The following is a 16,546-nucleotide window of genomic DNA, read 5'->3' on the forward strand; positions in this document are numbered from 1 at the left end:
GCAGCCACTTAGGTGTGTTTGTATTACACACCAAGGCAATATAAAACTCTGCAGGCAACATTGCCTTTGTGGCAACATCCTAATCCATCACCCCATCCTCTTGAATTAGGCCTTGAGAGGAAAGAAAGTTGAAGGATTTTAAAATATAGAGTACTTGTAGGACAAAAGAACAGATTCTAATTTTTATTGGTGGTCCCTCTGTAGTGAAGGCATGTGTGATTTAATGAGTCATGCAAAAGGCTTTGATGTTGCGTCATCTTCACTCTGTAAGTGATGAAAACAAGAGCCTTCACTGGTGGTGGAGGCTTGTCTTGAGGTGATGCAACTGGAAATTGCTGCAAGTTCATAGATATGCTGCTTTTCAATATAATGCATCTCTAATACCAGTAAACACTCAAAGCTGATAGACTTCCCTTAGGTTGTTACAATACTGCTTTTAAAAAGCAAACAACTGAGCAAGTTCACCCACCACATGTTTGTAGATCCTGTTGCAGGAACTGCAAACATGGGAGACAAATTTAATTTTGTCTACATTTTCCCCATCAGCTTGTGAAATTGCCAACTAGTTACCTACTTAAGAAAAAAATCCAACCCCATAACAGCACATGAGTAGTTGACAAAATTATATTGCCTCTGAGAAGTTTTTCCTCCTTTTTTTTTTTTTTTTTTTTTTTCCTTTTTTGCTAGGGTTTCTAAATAGGATGAGAGGTGGAGCTAGTCATTTAGCCACACCCATGGTGAGGTTTATAAAGGGAGGTTATCAAAGGGAAGTTCTTTCCTACCAGTCTATGACAACAGGCAGTTTCATTTAACTGGTTTTTATCTTACAAAATAATACTAATCCTGCCATGTCAAGGCTTCTTAAAGGTTCCTGTACTGGGGATACTCCTCTAAATGAACCTTTGAGACAGCAAGGAAAGGTAAGTCATGGGATCTGCTTTACTACCTTAATTCCTTTTCTACACCTAATATTTCTCTGTCAGAGAATGGAGTATTAATGTCCTTTCAAAGGTCTGTATTTTCTCTGCCATTTGTGATTGGAGTTTTGTTCTCTATAGCTTTGTAATCCTCTATCATTAAGTCAAATGGAGAAAAAGCAGCCTTAGTAAAAGCAGCCTTAAACAAAGCATTCCCAAGACTGGAGATGTTGTTCTTTGTCATGAGGTAGTTATGATGACTTTGAGGGCTAATTTGCACCACTTGGCTACAACACTGAGGTTAATGTGGCTGTTGTAATTGGGCTGCTGTTTGCCAGTCATACCAATATTAACTTCTCAAGCAGACAAATAAAAGATATGCTATGCTTTATTGCACAATTGCTGGGGCTTAGTCATGACTTTTTGATACACCCAAGAATCCTGCTATAATTTTTGGTTTCTACTGTATCACAGTTTCCTTATATATCCATGCACAGGATTGCTTATGAGTTACTCTGTTCAGCAGAGGCCTTGTGAGTGACAGTGGATGTCCCTCCACAAGATCAGGTGCTATAAAAGTTTGTTTGCTCTTGAACACAGGTGCTCACATTGGTACAATAAGTCTGAGGGCAGGTCTGTATCAGTTTATAAGATGCTTGGGTGAAATCTTTCATAGTCTTCTACTGAAGTCAAATGCAGTGTATTCAAAAGTGATCACAACAATGCAGGGTGTGTAGCATGGATGCGGCAAGGACACTGGTCAGCATAAAAAATACCCCCCTCATTACACTGTTTACCTAACTCTGGATTTATTGCTGGTGTGATGGTAAAGCAGAACTGTGAGGAAATGGAGAGAGGGGAATGAACCTTAAAAGTACTTTTTAGGAGCTCCTTTCAGGCTTCTGGGAAACTGGAAGGAAGTGTGCATGGACTTTTTGAAAACTTAATATGCAACCAGATACAAGTGTCTTAACTTTCTTCTCCAATTACTTTATCTGTTTGTAACTAGATCAGAGAAGAGTAGTAAGTTTCCTTTTATAAGCCTTCAGTATAGAAGGAGTAGAAGTCACTAATATTTTTTGTTACTAATTGCATGAAAAACATGGGAATATTTGAGGGTCACTAGCCTACCAGTGCTCTGAGTATATTCTGGAATAACTAGCATGGGCTACAGAAATAATCAAAGTAATGTTTTCCACAAAACTGGTGCTCTTGATGGGTTCTCTTTTTCAAAGTATAAGCAAAACTGTGAATTAATATATTGGCAAAAGCTGACTGATGGCTTCTTGGGCAAAATCTCATGATGCAAACTGGAGAGACTGTCACAGCATCTTGGCTTTGTGTAATTAGTAGACATGAGAAAATTAATGCATCTTACATTTGAATAGACACATTTTATACCTTGATAATGCTGTGGCGTTTCTTTGGAGCTTCTGCTGTCAATGGTAAACTTGTAGGACGCTTGACTTGAGCAGTGTGGTCATTTCTGCTCCTACCATATGTTTTCACTGATATGTAGCAAATTGTGGTTGTGCTGGATTGTGGTGAGAAGAGTCTTGTTTGACAGCATAGCATCTACTGCAAGGGCAGGCCCTTGGCTTTATCCACTGCCACTCTTCCGGAGGTGGACATGCTGCAGTTACGTTGTTCCTAGCTATTTTTAACTGTGTTGCATTTGTTTTAAGTAACTTGTGTTGATTAAACTGTTAAAAAATACTTGTTAAAAAATACTTGCTGATATCTCTTGCTGTACTAGTACAGTAGGTTGGGGAAATGGAGGAGGAGGAAAATACTCTCAATACTGGCAGAGAATCTTAAGTGTTTCTACTCTTGGATCCTTTTGGATGGGTTTTCTGGATCAGGGAGAAAGTTGAAGATTTTTCAAATGTGTAATGGAGAGTTACTTACTTTTTGACATCATTACATAGCTTAACATCTTTGTCAATTTGGTCATCCCCCAAGCAGGAATTAAAGTGACTTGGAAAGTAGTAATTGTGGAATACTTAGCATAATTCTGATACCTGCTAGTCAACAAAAATTACTGAAGTGACACTGACTGTCCTGTGGCTGATTACTTACTTTATCTGATAAATTTAGATAAATCTTCAAAAGGCTACTTTTGAGTAGCCAGAGTACAAGGCTTTGGGTGCCACCTTCCTTTTCTGATGTGATTTTTGGAGCCACTTACCTACTAAATGTAGGAAGATTTCTTTGTGGTGAGTGGAGTAATGAAGAGATAGATGGCCAATGGCAATATCTGGTAACTTCCTTGCAACTTCTTTGAGGCAGTGCATGAAGGCTGACACTGCAAGAGGTGTTACCTTGACCTGGTATTCCTTAGTCCCTTCACATTTCAAAACTTCTGCTGTCAGAAGATTTAGGCAGAAAATCCAGCACATATAGGTGAATATAAAGTCAATTTTACCTCTACTGCTGCGAAGATCCAAGCTGACCCTGCTCAGCTGGATGCCTTACTGCTTTATGGATTCCTCTGTTCAACTGTTATTTATTTAAATAGTGGGATCCTTAAATCAGAATGCTCTACAGATCTTAAAATAACTGCAGTTTCTTCAACATTATTTGATGTCCTTAAGTAATGTATTTTTTCTCAGGGCAGTGCTGTCAGAGGACAGAGACAGCTGGCTTTTTTTGCTCTAGTTTAGTTGCAGTCAAACCAACTTTCTAAGTTTAAACAGTAAATCTTGTATACTTGGAATTTTTCAGTTTTTGTCCACCTGACAGTCATGCATATAGACAACAATTTCCAACACAAGGAAGAAGACTAAAATTCAACTCCTTTGTGTAAGCTGGAAGAGGAGTTGCAAAGGATGTGGTATACAATTAAAACCCTCCTTAGATAACTAAGGTCTAAATAATAAACTGAGAAAGAAATGTAACTGCCAGCCATATGTCACTTGGCCCGAAACAAAGTCTTTGAGGCGTGTTTCTAACACACTTGAAGGCCACATCAGGTAAAGGATGTGCTTAGTGTCCTGTGTATGGCTTTAGGATGATGTATTGTCTCTGCTGCAGCAAAAATCTTTCACTGGGACCCAGGGGCTACAGGCAACATGTGATCATGGTAGAAAACCAGATAGAGAAATCCCATGATGGACTTGTCAGATGACAGGGAATTTATTCCGTAGCTGTGGAACAGACCAACAAGAAACGTTTGTCTGACGGATGGCAGTGATATCTCTGGGCTCCCTTTGAAAGGAACCCAGAGCTGCTGGTACATTTCTGTCCATTAAAACAATGTGGCACAGAGGGATTGATGATGTTTTGTTGCAGCATTCACTGGCTGCTACTGCAAGAAATTTGAAGTGCTGCCTTCTGATCTGTGATGATGAAGGCTCTATTTCAGGTTTTATTGGTTTCAGTGATACATAATAAATCATAAATCAAATGTGTCTGTTCTGCAGTAGCTTAACTGTATCCATTTAAATCCACTAAATGGATTGGTGGTACAGGATATACGGCGTCTGAGTTTCCTGTGTATATCCTGGTACAGTGTGGGGTTTATATGTGGATTTTTCTTGATGCAGCTGTTTAAAACTTGAAATTGCAAGTAAAGATTTGTTCAGCATTATGTCTGAGGTAAAACTGAAAGGCATTTCTGCTTTACTCACAGCCCTAAGCTGGTCCTGTAAGGAGCTGGAGAGCCCACTCAGGAGTAACCAGTGGGAGCTGGGTGTCAGCCTGTGTGCTTGCAGGGTGCTGTAGCAGAGCCTGAGCTTCACGGGGGAACCACACACTCTTTTACATGAGCTTAAGTGAGGTGTTAGGGGCTTCCAGCCCACAAAACTGATTTTATTAGGACATAAAAATAAATATGAGAAGAAAAAGCACTTAACAACAGGAGAGAAATCTGTTAGGTGAGATTAAAGCTCCTTAATAATATATGCCTTCCATGCTCTGTATACCCTGTGCAGGAGGGTCCTTCCTTTGTATCTTTTCTAGCTGTCTAATTTTGTGACTTCTGAAGTTGAAGAAATTTTGTGCTGTCTCCAGTTTATTTCCACTTCTTGTTGAGTTTGCCTTTTGGTTCAAGTCCCTGGCACAAGCCCAGTACTTTGCTCAGGCATCTCCCATTGTCCACTTGTGCATCACGTCGAACACGGAAGGGTTTCAGTCCCAGCTCACCCCATGGAGTGCACTCAGAGCAGTTAAATAAATAGCTCTCTGTGTGTGTATAAACATAAAACCTCTTTGAGTTGGATTCTCTTGCCATGCTACAGGATGCCTTTCTGTTCGTATCAAGCACAGACAGGGCCATTTCTCTGGGATGTTACTGGCAAAACAGTGACCTTATTTCAGTTTAAAATAAATACTATAAAAGAAGCAGTAATTTGTGTTCCTGGACTTATTGTGTTCTTAGTGTCAGAGAACTGTTACACTGGCTTGAACATCCTGTTTTCCTGCATGGAATAGTAGGGGAAAGAACACAGCTCTTCAAACAAGAAAGGTTGTAAGCATCTCTACTGAAAAAGGAAAGCAGGAGTGTTCCTGGGATTAAAAAACTGCACTTCCTGGGGTAGCATCATGTCACCTGGTTAAAGCTGGGACAAGTTCAGTTCTGTTTTTCTTTACATGTCTTGTATGTCAAAATATATTGATAATTTTCATGTTCTGGAAATCAAACTTCACTATCAATTTGTCATCAAACAGGAGTAGTAAAGCTGAACCCTGACATCTTGTCTTGGATTCAGCAGTTTCTCACAACCAACACGTCATGCCGAGGGAAACCAGAACAACGCTGAAGTAAAATGAGGTGCTCGTGCTCTCGACAGGCAAAAGGCGTTTAGTCTGATAAGATGCCAAACAGTGTAATTTGAGAGTGTTGTAAAACCTTCCAGCTGTCTTGTGTATGCTAACTAACTATCTGGGTGACTTGGAATTTATCCCTGTGAGTGTTTCACCAGAAGTGACCTTGCCTGATCCGGTGACTTCAAGATCAAGTGCAGCTTGTTGCATTCTCCTAGCAGTATTTTTGGCCATGGCTGCATTTCTCTGAGCATCCCGCCCACTGCTGAAGGATGGACTGTGTTTTCACAGACAGGCTCCCCTCTCAGCTCCCTCCCTCCTTGCTGCAGGAGACGCTGCCCTGCTCTGTTGACTCATGTGGAAGGTGTGGCATGTTTTTACCAGGAATGGGAGGGTGTAAGAGAGTTGCAGCAGAGTGCAGCAGACTCTGAGATAGGCCCTGCAGGAAAATCAGTCTTATGGGAAAACGTAGGTTGAAGCTCAGATTTTTGCTACGTGAGTTAATAAGCAATCTGACTACCAAAAAGGGAGAAAGATTGGACTTGTACCACCAGCATGCATAAAACTGCTCACTTGCTTGGAAGAGACAGACCTGCTTTCAGCTGATGCTGGATGCTCCAGCTGCAGACACTCGGCAGCTGCTCATTTTTTCCACAAGTTACTACCTTGATTCACCTTGGGCATGTTCAGTTCAGTAATATCTTGTTAGGGGACTTTCAATAGCTGACTAATGTTGATGAAAATAGAAAGGCTTTGTTAAATGAGTTAGTGACTGGGAAATAAGGACTGCGTTTACAAAAGTTTTATTTAGAGCCCCAAAATGCATGTTCACCTTTTGTGCATATATTTTATATCTAGCACTCTTTCCTAAAGCAGTCATGCCTGAAAATATCTGATAGTTGCCATCTCAGGAGCCTTTGATGCAAAGAGTGTGAGTTAATGCAAGGCAGGAGATGTGCCAATTGTTCTTTCAGGCTCAGCTGAAGGACACTCTGGTCATTCCAAAGAAAAACAGCTACTGGGAGGCTGCTGCTAAAGCAAGTGCCATGGTTTGAAGAGAGCTTATCTACAACGTTAACACAGGCTGGGTTCTCAAGGGCAGATTGCATGTGCCTTTGAAGAAACAGTAAGACTTGTTATTCTGCACAGAATCTGCTGTACTGACAGGTTTATGAAAGAAGGATACAAACAAAACCAAACCCTCCCAAGCACCAAAACTGCCAGTTTTGCTAATCTAAGCTAAAAGGCTTTGTCTTCTAAATGTGAAAAATTGGCTCTTGTTTAAATCTATGGGGGAAATGGTGTGCATGTAAATGACAAATCAATCCAAAGTAGCTGATTCTTCAGTTAAATGATTACTTTTCTTGATTGGTTTGGCCAGCAAACGAAAAACATAAGTGTCTGGGAAAGGCAGCGAGAGAAGTATCTACACTTAAGTTGTGTATACTATTTAAATTAATTTAGTGCTCTTCCAAATCAGTGCTTACACACAGTGCGCTGAAGGAAAAGCTTTGCAGAGCAGAATGTTGTGGAAGTTTGAATTCAACTTGATACTGTAAAATAACTTGAAATCTTCCTAATTGGCTTTTTTCTAATGGGTAAATGAAATACATGTTCATGTTTGTGGGCTGGTCTACTGTGTTCTGTGGCTCTTGTCTGCAGAATAACATAAAGAAACAATAATTCATGTGAGCTTTGTACTGCAGCTTCTTGGAGGAAATATTGCAGCTCAATAATGCAGCCCAAAAATTTTTGATATGGTAGAATTCAAATGCAGGCTATCCTTTCAGAACAAAAGGACACTAACTTGAGGAGTTGAGGCTTAGCAACCCTTCCTTTGAACCCCTTCTCATATCACTTTGCTTTATTGTATCATATCATGGAGTACTTAAATAAGGTTACAAACTGTCACTGTTATCTCACAGACTGGAATATTTTTGAAATTCACAAGCTGTGATGCCATTGTAACTGAAGGAGTAAAAGGTATTTTTACAATTTTCCTATACAGTCCTGCCCTGAAGAACCCCTCCGTGGCTTTTTTTGAGTTTCCCTTAATGGGGAAACTTCCAGCTCTACATACACTCTAGATCCCAAAAAAGTTCAGTTGATTCTGTGCTCTCTTTGTCAAATATACAGGTTTCCAGTTTTAGCTGTAGTTATTTGTGTGGGGTCATTACCACAGTGCAAGTGTTCTTAAGCTTTGGTGCATTTTAGCTTTCCCATTTTGCAAGCAGGAGGCCCCCACGTTCTGACAGACCTTTTGCAAGTGCAGGTTTCTGATCCTTACTGAGAACATAGGTAGCTGTTACATTTGTCAGTGAAGTTCTTCTCTTAGTGATAAGAGGTGCTGCCCCTGGGTAGGGTAAGCAAATCAGAGCTCACTGTTTTGAAACATGAATAAATAACAAGTTGTATTTCTCTGCCTACTCCCCCAAGAGATTCAATTCTATCAAATCTCCAGATTTTGTTACCTGTGCCAAGCACAACAATTGCTTCCTGCTTTCAGTCAAAATATGTGTGGAAGAGTGTGAAATGTTGGTGGGCTGTTCATTCACTTTGTAGATGAGGAGTGCTGAAAGATTGACTCAAAAAATGAGATACTAAAGGGGATCTGCCCCTTAGCAGGTTGGAGAAGGCCTAAAACCTGCTCCTCCAGTGTTTCATGATCACTGGGCTGTGACAATGTCACTGGGACCTCCTGCCCACATTTCTCCACTGATTAAGTTGTGTAAAAGATTAACATGGTCCTTTCAGCAGAGATGGGAACGCAGGGATGATTGTCACACTGTGGGTCTATGGAAAAGTGACTCTTGCATTCCTCCAAGGAAAACTGGATGGTTGGGATTAATTAGATGAAAAGGAGCGATTTCTTTGGCTTTTGGTTTATGGGAGCACCTGTGATGATCTGTGCAGGACAAATGAGGTGATGCTACACACCCTTCAGTGTCACATGAGCACCTTATCTAATCAGAGGTTCACAGGACATTTCTATAAATTATAGCCTTAAAGCCTTCACAGGTTTGTACATAACCTAATTGACTGCAGGTAATCCATTCTGCTCACACAAGGCAGGAGTCCAAGAACTCTTACCTGCTTCACCAATGCTGTGAAGAGAAAAATGTTTAGGTTTAGATTTATGTATTAAATATTATTTATTAGAAATATATTTATATTGTTTATATTTAGATTTCTAAGGACTGAAATAAAAATCAAGTTACAAGACTTGAGCTGCTTTAACTATTGCCACGGATACTGGAATCTATCTTTACATCTTTGAGTTGGTCCCCTTTTTCTGTTCAGCAATTTAAGGTAGAGAAAGATGCCAGAACTGCTAAATGGACTGAGATGGCAGTTCATACCCTCACTCTTTCCTGGGTAAGGCAACAAGCAGCCTGCAGTGATACTTCTACATGGAATCACTGGATGATACTTGTTGAAAGAGATAATCTTGTCCACTCCCATTCAAAGCTATCCCAAACAGATCAAGTTGCTCAGGAACTTGTTGAGTTCTGAATATCTCAAACATTCAGATTTTCCAGCCTCACTGGACCCAATGTTCAACCACTCTCATGATGAAAACACTTTTCCTAACATGTAATCAGGATTTTCCCTGTTGAAACTTGCCTGTTGCCTCTTGCTGTGTCTGGGTGCCTTTGAGAAGATCCTGGCTTCATCTTCCCTACACCCTCCCCTTTAGTAGCTGAGGGCTCCAGTCATACATCCCCCACACACCTTAAACCTTCTCGTGACCAGGCTGGACCAACCCCACTCTCTCAGCCTCTCCTGTATCATACACTCCATCTCCTTAGCTATCTTGGTATGGTAGGCTGGGCTCCAGAGTGTCTACCACTGGTTTGTGGCTCCCCAGTACACAGGCACTGCACTTTTGCAATCCCTGAGTACAGCAATTACTGTCCTGAATCTTCCAGCCCAGCCCAGTGTAGAGTTGCCCTCCTTTTCTGCAAAGACATTCTGCTGAGCATTTTTCAATTTGTTGTCAATTTTTCAATTTGACCCCTCAGGTCTTTTTTTTCTCTCTCTCTCTGAAGTTTGTCTCTGGCTGGTGGGCACCCAGTAAGGTCATTCCTTCCCTGGGGCAAGAATTTGCATACTTGATTTTCAGAGCTGTTGTCCTCACCTCTTTCCTGGTCTGATAAATGCACTGTTTTGGAGAACTTTTCTACTTTTTAAAGGAAGTTCCTGAATTGTGTAACTTAGCAAAGACGTCCAGTTGGTAAGTTTAGACAACTTGTAGGCAAAGTGCTCCTAGTAAAGCACTAGGTTAAAACAGAGGCTTGATAGGAGCATTTATCCCCCTCTGTCTAGCCACCTAAAGGATTTTTGCTGAATGTTCTATGATGTGCTAAATTTTCTTCACTCACTGGAAGGAGAGATCTGAAAAGCTAATCCCACAATAGTGGGGGATTCAGGCCATTTAATCTCAAGAACCTGAACTGATCTATCTGCATTTTTCTCAGGCATAAGTTCCTTTTTGAGTTAAAACATCGGTCTTTTAAACCAACTTGCTCTTCTAGATGTTTTCCTGGTGTTGAAGTTGGTGCATTTTATATCCCTGAAGCAATTTTGAGAGTCCCCCAGATGCTGCATAACAGTCCTGTGGAAGTTCTCTTTGGGCACTTCCTACTGTGCTTGTTCAGCAGGCTCATTTTCAAATACTGTCAGCTTGGATAATTCAGCTTATTATTATGCCATCAGGACTCCTCCTGTTAACCTCGGGATTTGCTGTTTTAAAAGAACTTCAGAAAATGGCTCAGGTCAGAACACAAAAACAGGCACTTTTTGGTGCTTTTTTTGTTTTTCCCCTTTTTTTTACTTTTGAATGTATATTTTAATGCTTTCCCCTTGAACCTTCTTTTTAATTCTAAGATGATGATTAGTCTATAAGATCCAGCTACAAAATGAAGCCTAAAATTGAGTACAGGAAATAATAAATCTGGAGGCTGGTGGTGAGCTGACCTGTAGCAGAGCAGCTGCTGCTAGCTGTCTTCCATGTGTCTCCTACTCCCTCCACGTTGGACAGGGGAAGGCTGATGTGTGTTCTGCCTTAGTTCTGTGTATCCCCTAGTCTTTAGGCCATATCTGAGGAGTCTGTGTCTGCTTTCAAAGCTTGATATTCCCTCCCACTCAGTGGAGTTATTCCCTATGCCTGTTTCTGGCCGGCAATACCAGCCAGTGAGACAGATCCTGTCCTCCCAGTGGTGACATCCCAGTGTTGGTGGGGCCTTGCTGGGTACTACAAAAGCCAAGAACTGTCCCAGATTTGCTTTTCTAAATCTGAAAAAGAAAAAAAGAGGTGACTTGGAAATTAGATCCCTTTTTGCTTCTGCTTCAGAGTGGATGAGATTCAGAGTTCTAGCAAAACTGCAGGGCAGCCCAGAGACATAAATACGGAGCAAACAGTTACAGCTGGAATGTCTTAAGGCAATATTATTGCCAAATTCTTCATAATGGGAAACCTTAGTCAGCGCTGGCTTTTCTTGCCTCACTATAAAACATGCATCATCACAGCATAACTTTGTTTATAAGGAAATATTAAAAAGACATGTGTTCAGTTATTCTAGTACATGAAACTAAGCAGAAACCTGATCAACTCTAGTAATTTTTAAGCCAAGTGCTTTCTGTAAGAGTATATAAAGCCTACCAGGAAAAAAAAAAAAAAAAAAAAAACCAACAAACAAAAAAAAACTTTAAAGCAGAATGCATGAGTACATACAGAAGTGCATCAATTACAAACTGCAGTCCAATGTGCAAACTGCAGATATGCACCAAACAAAATTGGTGGTTGTGTTGGATGTAGAAGTCAACAGACACTGGCACTGACACTGCTAAGTGGGGCAGACTTTTAGTTGTGTGACAGAAATTGAAATGTAGACATCATTGTCATAGACAATGATAGTTCATGACATCATAGACTTCATAGTTCATGGTTCTGAACTAAGTTTTAAATAAAAGAATGCCTCAAATAATTGAAGGAAGATTTTTTTTTTCTCCAAACGGAACAGAGAGAATTTTTTTTTTTGGCTAAGTGAGAAGATGGCAGCCTGCTGCTAAATACAAAGAATGATAAATACACAGTCTCATCTGGTCATCCTATTAGGTCTGCCACCTACTGCTGGATATACTGGTTTGGCATTGCTTGTCATGCAAAAGAAAGGGTTTGACAAATCTGTCACACTAGCTAAGTAAAATCACACAAACTGAGCTCTGTTACACCCTTTCCAAGTTGGAAGATAATTACTGTGTCTCAGAGCTACTGGGCAGGAAGGCAGTGAAGGTATTTATTAATAGGAGGAGGACAGGTAGGCTGCTGCAAAAATGTAAGTGTCGCTGCAGTTGGCTGGAGCTTTGAACCCAGCAGTGTTTGCAAGTCACTTGGATCATGGAAATTCCCCTTTACAAGAAGTTGAGGAGGGACAGGAGAGGACAACAGAAATGACACAAACTGATTTACTGCTCTATAGGAAGAAAAATCTAAAGGCTTCCCAAACAGAGTAGAAGTCTTCCCGAGAAAGGATGCATGCTCTTTCCTACAAAGTTGCTAAGTAGGACATGCTTGAATTTACTTTATATGTAAATGACCAAAAAAAGTTTGTTTGCTTTGTAAATGAGAGGGAGGGAACAGAGTCTTGTAAGAAATCTCTAGGACCTTTTTTGTGCCAGTAGATGACTTGAAATCAGAGCACTGGAGAGAAGCAGAACTGCTGGGACAAATCCGTGTTTGGAATGGGAAGAGCAAAAGAGGTGGGAAGCGCTCGGTGTCAGCATCTCACATCTTCTGGGACTGCCTTCCTTGTGAAGCACTCTGGGTCAGACTAGGTTTCTTGTCGTTTTGAAGCTGGAGATAGCATTAAACTCAGCTCTGTTTCTTGATTTCTTTGCTTTGGGTCTTTGCCTTTGTGCCTTCCCCATTGTGCCACAGAGCCAAGCCCTGAGTAGAGGCAGAGGAATTACTCGGGAACAGTGAGGCAGCATAGGGCTGGGCTGTTAGTTACCAGCAAGTTGAGAAATCTGCCAAACTGTGAAGTAGATGGGGGTTTTTGTTTTGGTTTTTGTGATTCATGCACAGCTCATAAAAACAGTCGTTCTTTCCTTTGACACTGGAAGCTGTAAAATTAATGTTTCTGTTCATCTTTTCAACAGGAAAGCATATGTAAATAGTGATATACATGGTTTTCTGATTTACACTCTGAGTTTGTCCATTTCTGTAATTTGCCAAGCTATTCTTCACTCAGTAAATGCCTGGATAGCAGCCACATGGGGTTGCTTGAATTCTTTCAGTTGCTAAAAATAAGTTGGTTTTGAAGTTTTTTTCTGTAACTGCTGAGGATATTTGAGGCAATAATCAGTGACTGTCAGCCCATATTACAAATTGTTTTCATGCAACATCGCATTTCCAGTCTTTGGCAGAGAGAAGAAAACAGATCTGTGCAGTATGGAAGAAAAAAGCATCCAGTACACAGAGAGACAGTAGCAGCAGACAAGGCTCAGTGCCACAGGGGAAACACAGTTTCTGAAGACAAAGTTTTGAACTAGAAGGCATTTGATTTAAATCACTTTAATTACATTCTGTCCTAATTTTTCCTCCTTGGTCTTTCAAACTAACAACCATGGGTACTACATCTCATATTACGATTGTAGGATGTGCCTCTGGATGCTGTTGTTCCTTGTTTACTACAGATTCTCTGATGTACTTTCTTCTTCCATTTAGTTGCTTTGCTTTCTACTTACATTGTCATATCCCTCTTTCCCAATTCTTGGTTTTTTTGGGGTGTTTGTTGATTTTTTTTGGTTTTTTTTTTATTTGTGGGGGTTTATTTCGGTCAATATTCATTCAAATGATATTCAATGCTTTACAGCATTTCAAGAGATATTATTATAGAAGCCCGTTCTGCATCAGTTTGTGTCAGTAGGTTCAGCACTGTTGGTGCAGAAATAGCTACTGTGCACAGGAGAAAAAATATATGCTGAGACCAGGTGAGCCCTGGAGAGTAGCAGTCCTGCTGAATCCACAGGACATCCCAACATCCCATAAACTCTGAACTGTTAAAGTTTGCCAAACCTGCCTGAGGCCTCCACTAGCACTCATTAGTATCAAACAGGATGTGCAACCCAGCAGCATCTGAAAAAGTGGCAAATGCAGCTACAGAGCTGCATCCACAGCTGGTGAAGGAAGGGAAGGGACCCCTAGGGGTCTCTCTGGAAGCCCACCAGTCTGACCCTCCCCTCCTGGGCTTCACTTCTGGGCTGTAGCTGTAGCGGGATGAAACAAGGGGTTGTGGGATGGGGAGAACTGAATGCACTGTGTGAACAGTCATTGGCTACTAATAAAAGCTACTCATTTCTATTAATAACAGCTAAACTCAAAAGCATTTTAGGATAAACATTGGTCTGTTTTCCCCCAGTGTAATTTGCTCATCAGGGAAATGGATAGTCTAATATAGGGAACTTGCAGCGATGGGTAACTTTACACATATCTGCAAATATTTGCATTAAAACAACATACAGCAAATCATAAATTTCTGCCCTGAAAAAAATAAAAAAGGCATAATCGTACCTAGCTCTTTTACTACATAGGATTTTCTGAAAGTGCTCTTTAAATTGCTCCTATTTTTTTTTCTGTATCTTAAGGTCTTTTCCATTTTGCTGATCCTCTACATCTTCATCCTCTTGTATTTTACCCCTTTTGCCTAAGCTTTCCAATGTGAAAGAAGGAATTTCTTTAGGTATATTGATAGATGGCTTTTTAGGAGATGGGAACCTACTTTAAAATCAGTTCAGCCTGTGTGTGTTGTGGAGTTTTGAGGAATTGAACTGTGTTTGCTGGCTTTTGTAGCATGGTGATGTGATGCCAGTGTCTGCAGCTGAGACCTGTGCGAGGCCTGCCATGAAGTAAAAGGATGTGGCATCCTTTCTCCTTGTCTTCATTGCACAACTTTATCCCTCCACCCTTTCAAAGGAGACTCCAGCTCTGCATCCTTACCTTCCTCACACCCACAGACTAGGACCTCTACTGCATTCCTTTGTCCACCTAAACTAAATTCCACCCTAATGATCCGGCGTTTCCTACCACTCCCTTGCCTGGGTGCTGCTGTGGCATCTTGAGCGAGCCAGAAGGACGGGTTGAGGTGTTGGCATGGCTCACAGAGCAGGTGGAGACCTGGCAGTGCTGCTGCACACAGCAGCAAGTGCCAATTATCTCATCTGGCCACAGCGATTGCACTGCTCCCTGCAGCTCAGGGAAGTACCTGTTTGCAGGCAAAAAGGCAGGAGCTGTTCTGAGATGTGCCTCTTTGGCTTGACCTGTGCAAGCATCAGCAGAATCAGCTTCCAAGGAATTTGTGCTATGAGGATTTTTTTGTTTGAGACAATACGAATGAAGTTCAGCATGGTGGTGTTGCTCAAATCCTTCTCAAACTGAGGTTTACATACTGAAGACAATTAAGTACCTCTGTCTTCAATATGCTGCAAACATCACACTCTTCAGAAACTATAGCATGGAAAACATTCCATGAGTGTATTAAGTGCCATATTTCTAAGGGGATCACTATGTCTCTCCACCACTGCTGCCTGTTAGAAGTTCTGGTCAACACCTCCTGGTGAGAGGTGTCTTCTAACCATTATCTCAGCTTGTAAGGATGGGACACTCTTGTTGAGTGGTGCTGTCAGATCCCAGCTTAACTTCAGAGGGGCACTACTTGGCCAAAAGCCAGTATGCCATGATGGATTTGCTGTTCTTTTCCCAGTAGGATGCCTGAGGTTTTTCAGCTGTGCTGGAATCACTTTCCACATTAAACAAATGGAGGAAAAACAGTACATTGAAAAGCAAAGCTTAAGAGGCTTGGAGAGATTCAAATAAATGAAACAATAACATGTTTAATAGCTAATTCCCACTCTGGTTTGGCTTTAAGGTAGCTTCAGCCTTCCAGTTTGCTAGCAGCCCTCCTAAGTTCTCTGCCAGGATGAGTCACAGCTTCTGGAGCTGGGATCCAGTCCTTTAGACAAAGCATCTTTAAAAGCCTGATTACCTTTTCCAGATAATAGTGAAGTATAGTGAGAATTGCTTAATGTTTTCCTCCTCTTAAAATAGGGGTTTTGAGGAATATAAATTCACCTGTGGGAGCTTCTTACATCCCTTGGTCCCTGATTCAGCCACAGTACCCCTGGGATCTTGTTTGGTGTGGTTTCATGCTGTTATGCAGAGATAGATCTTTGGAAGACTCCTCCCTGCTGGGTTGTCTCAACTAGTTGACTAGGAATGCAAAACAAGCAATAACCAGAGCCCTGGTCTGACTGTAAACCATTATTTACCTGCTAGGAGTGATATTTCCTGCTGACTGAGGAGTCGAATTAAGAAACTTAACCACGTAACCATAGTATGTAATTCAGGGCACCAACTGAAACCCATATATGGTTGCTCCATCTCATGTTTCTGTTGTCTGTAATGTACCACTTGAGAGAATGGATGTGAGGACAAATTTAGCATTCATAGGCAATTCCCTCCAGGAACACAGAAGGGAATAGGCCTTAATGTGGCTGCTACAAGGGGGCAGCACCATGATTTCATTGTAAAGTGAGGCACTTCAAAGGACTGCCAGCGTTTTTGTGCTGTATTGGCAAAACACAGGCTTTCCTGGATTACACTTACTGTGCTTCTCAATGGCAGATTTTTTTTTCCCCTCTGAAAAGCTGTTCAGGCAAGTGCAGCAAGGCTCCAGTTGCATGACACAACAGTCATAACTGATTGCCTGTGCTCGGAAGAAGCCTGGTTGGATGAAGAAAGACCAGTGTGCCTGGAAATCATGAATAAACTCTAAATGCAGCACTGCATGAGGGAGCTCATAGAC

General features: G+C 41.2%; 1 protein-coding gene across 2 annotated transcripts in view; it reads left to right on the forward strand.

Moving 5' to 3' along the window:
- The first annotated feature begins 847 nt into the window (after positions 1 to 847).
- The window catches only part of MAPRE2 (microtubule associated protein RP/EB family member 2), an 88,134-nt gene continuing 72,435 nt past the window's right edge, over positions 848 to 16,546 (forward strand). Inside the window, exon 1 of one of the 2 annotated variants that reach the window (XM_041413089.1) lies at positions 848 to 920. In XM_041413089.1, coding sequence (XP_041269023.1) covers positions 849 to 920 — 72 coding nt within the window. In that variant the 5' untranslated portion in view covers position 848. The remainder of the gene's footprint in view (positions 921 to 16,546) is intronic. The other variant, XM_041413091.1, reaches the window with a different exon arrangement.

The sequence above is a fragment of the Onychostruthus taczanowskii genome, unplaced genomic scaffold, assembly GCF_017590055.1.
Source record: "Onychostruthus taczanowskii isolate IOZ18803 unplaced genomic scaffold, ASM1759005v1 scaffold4, whole genome shotgun sequence".
Classification (NCBI taxonomy): Eukaryota; Metazoa; Chordata; class Aves; order Passeriformes; family Passeridae; genus Onychostruthus; species Onychostruthus taczanowskii.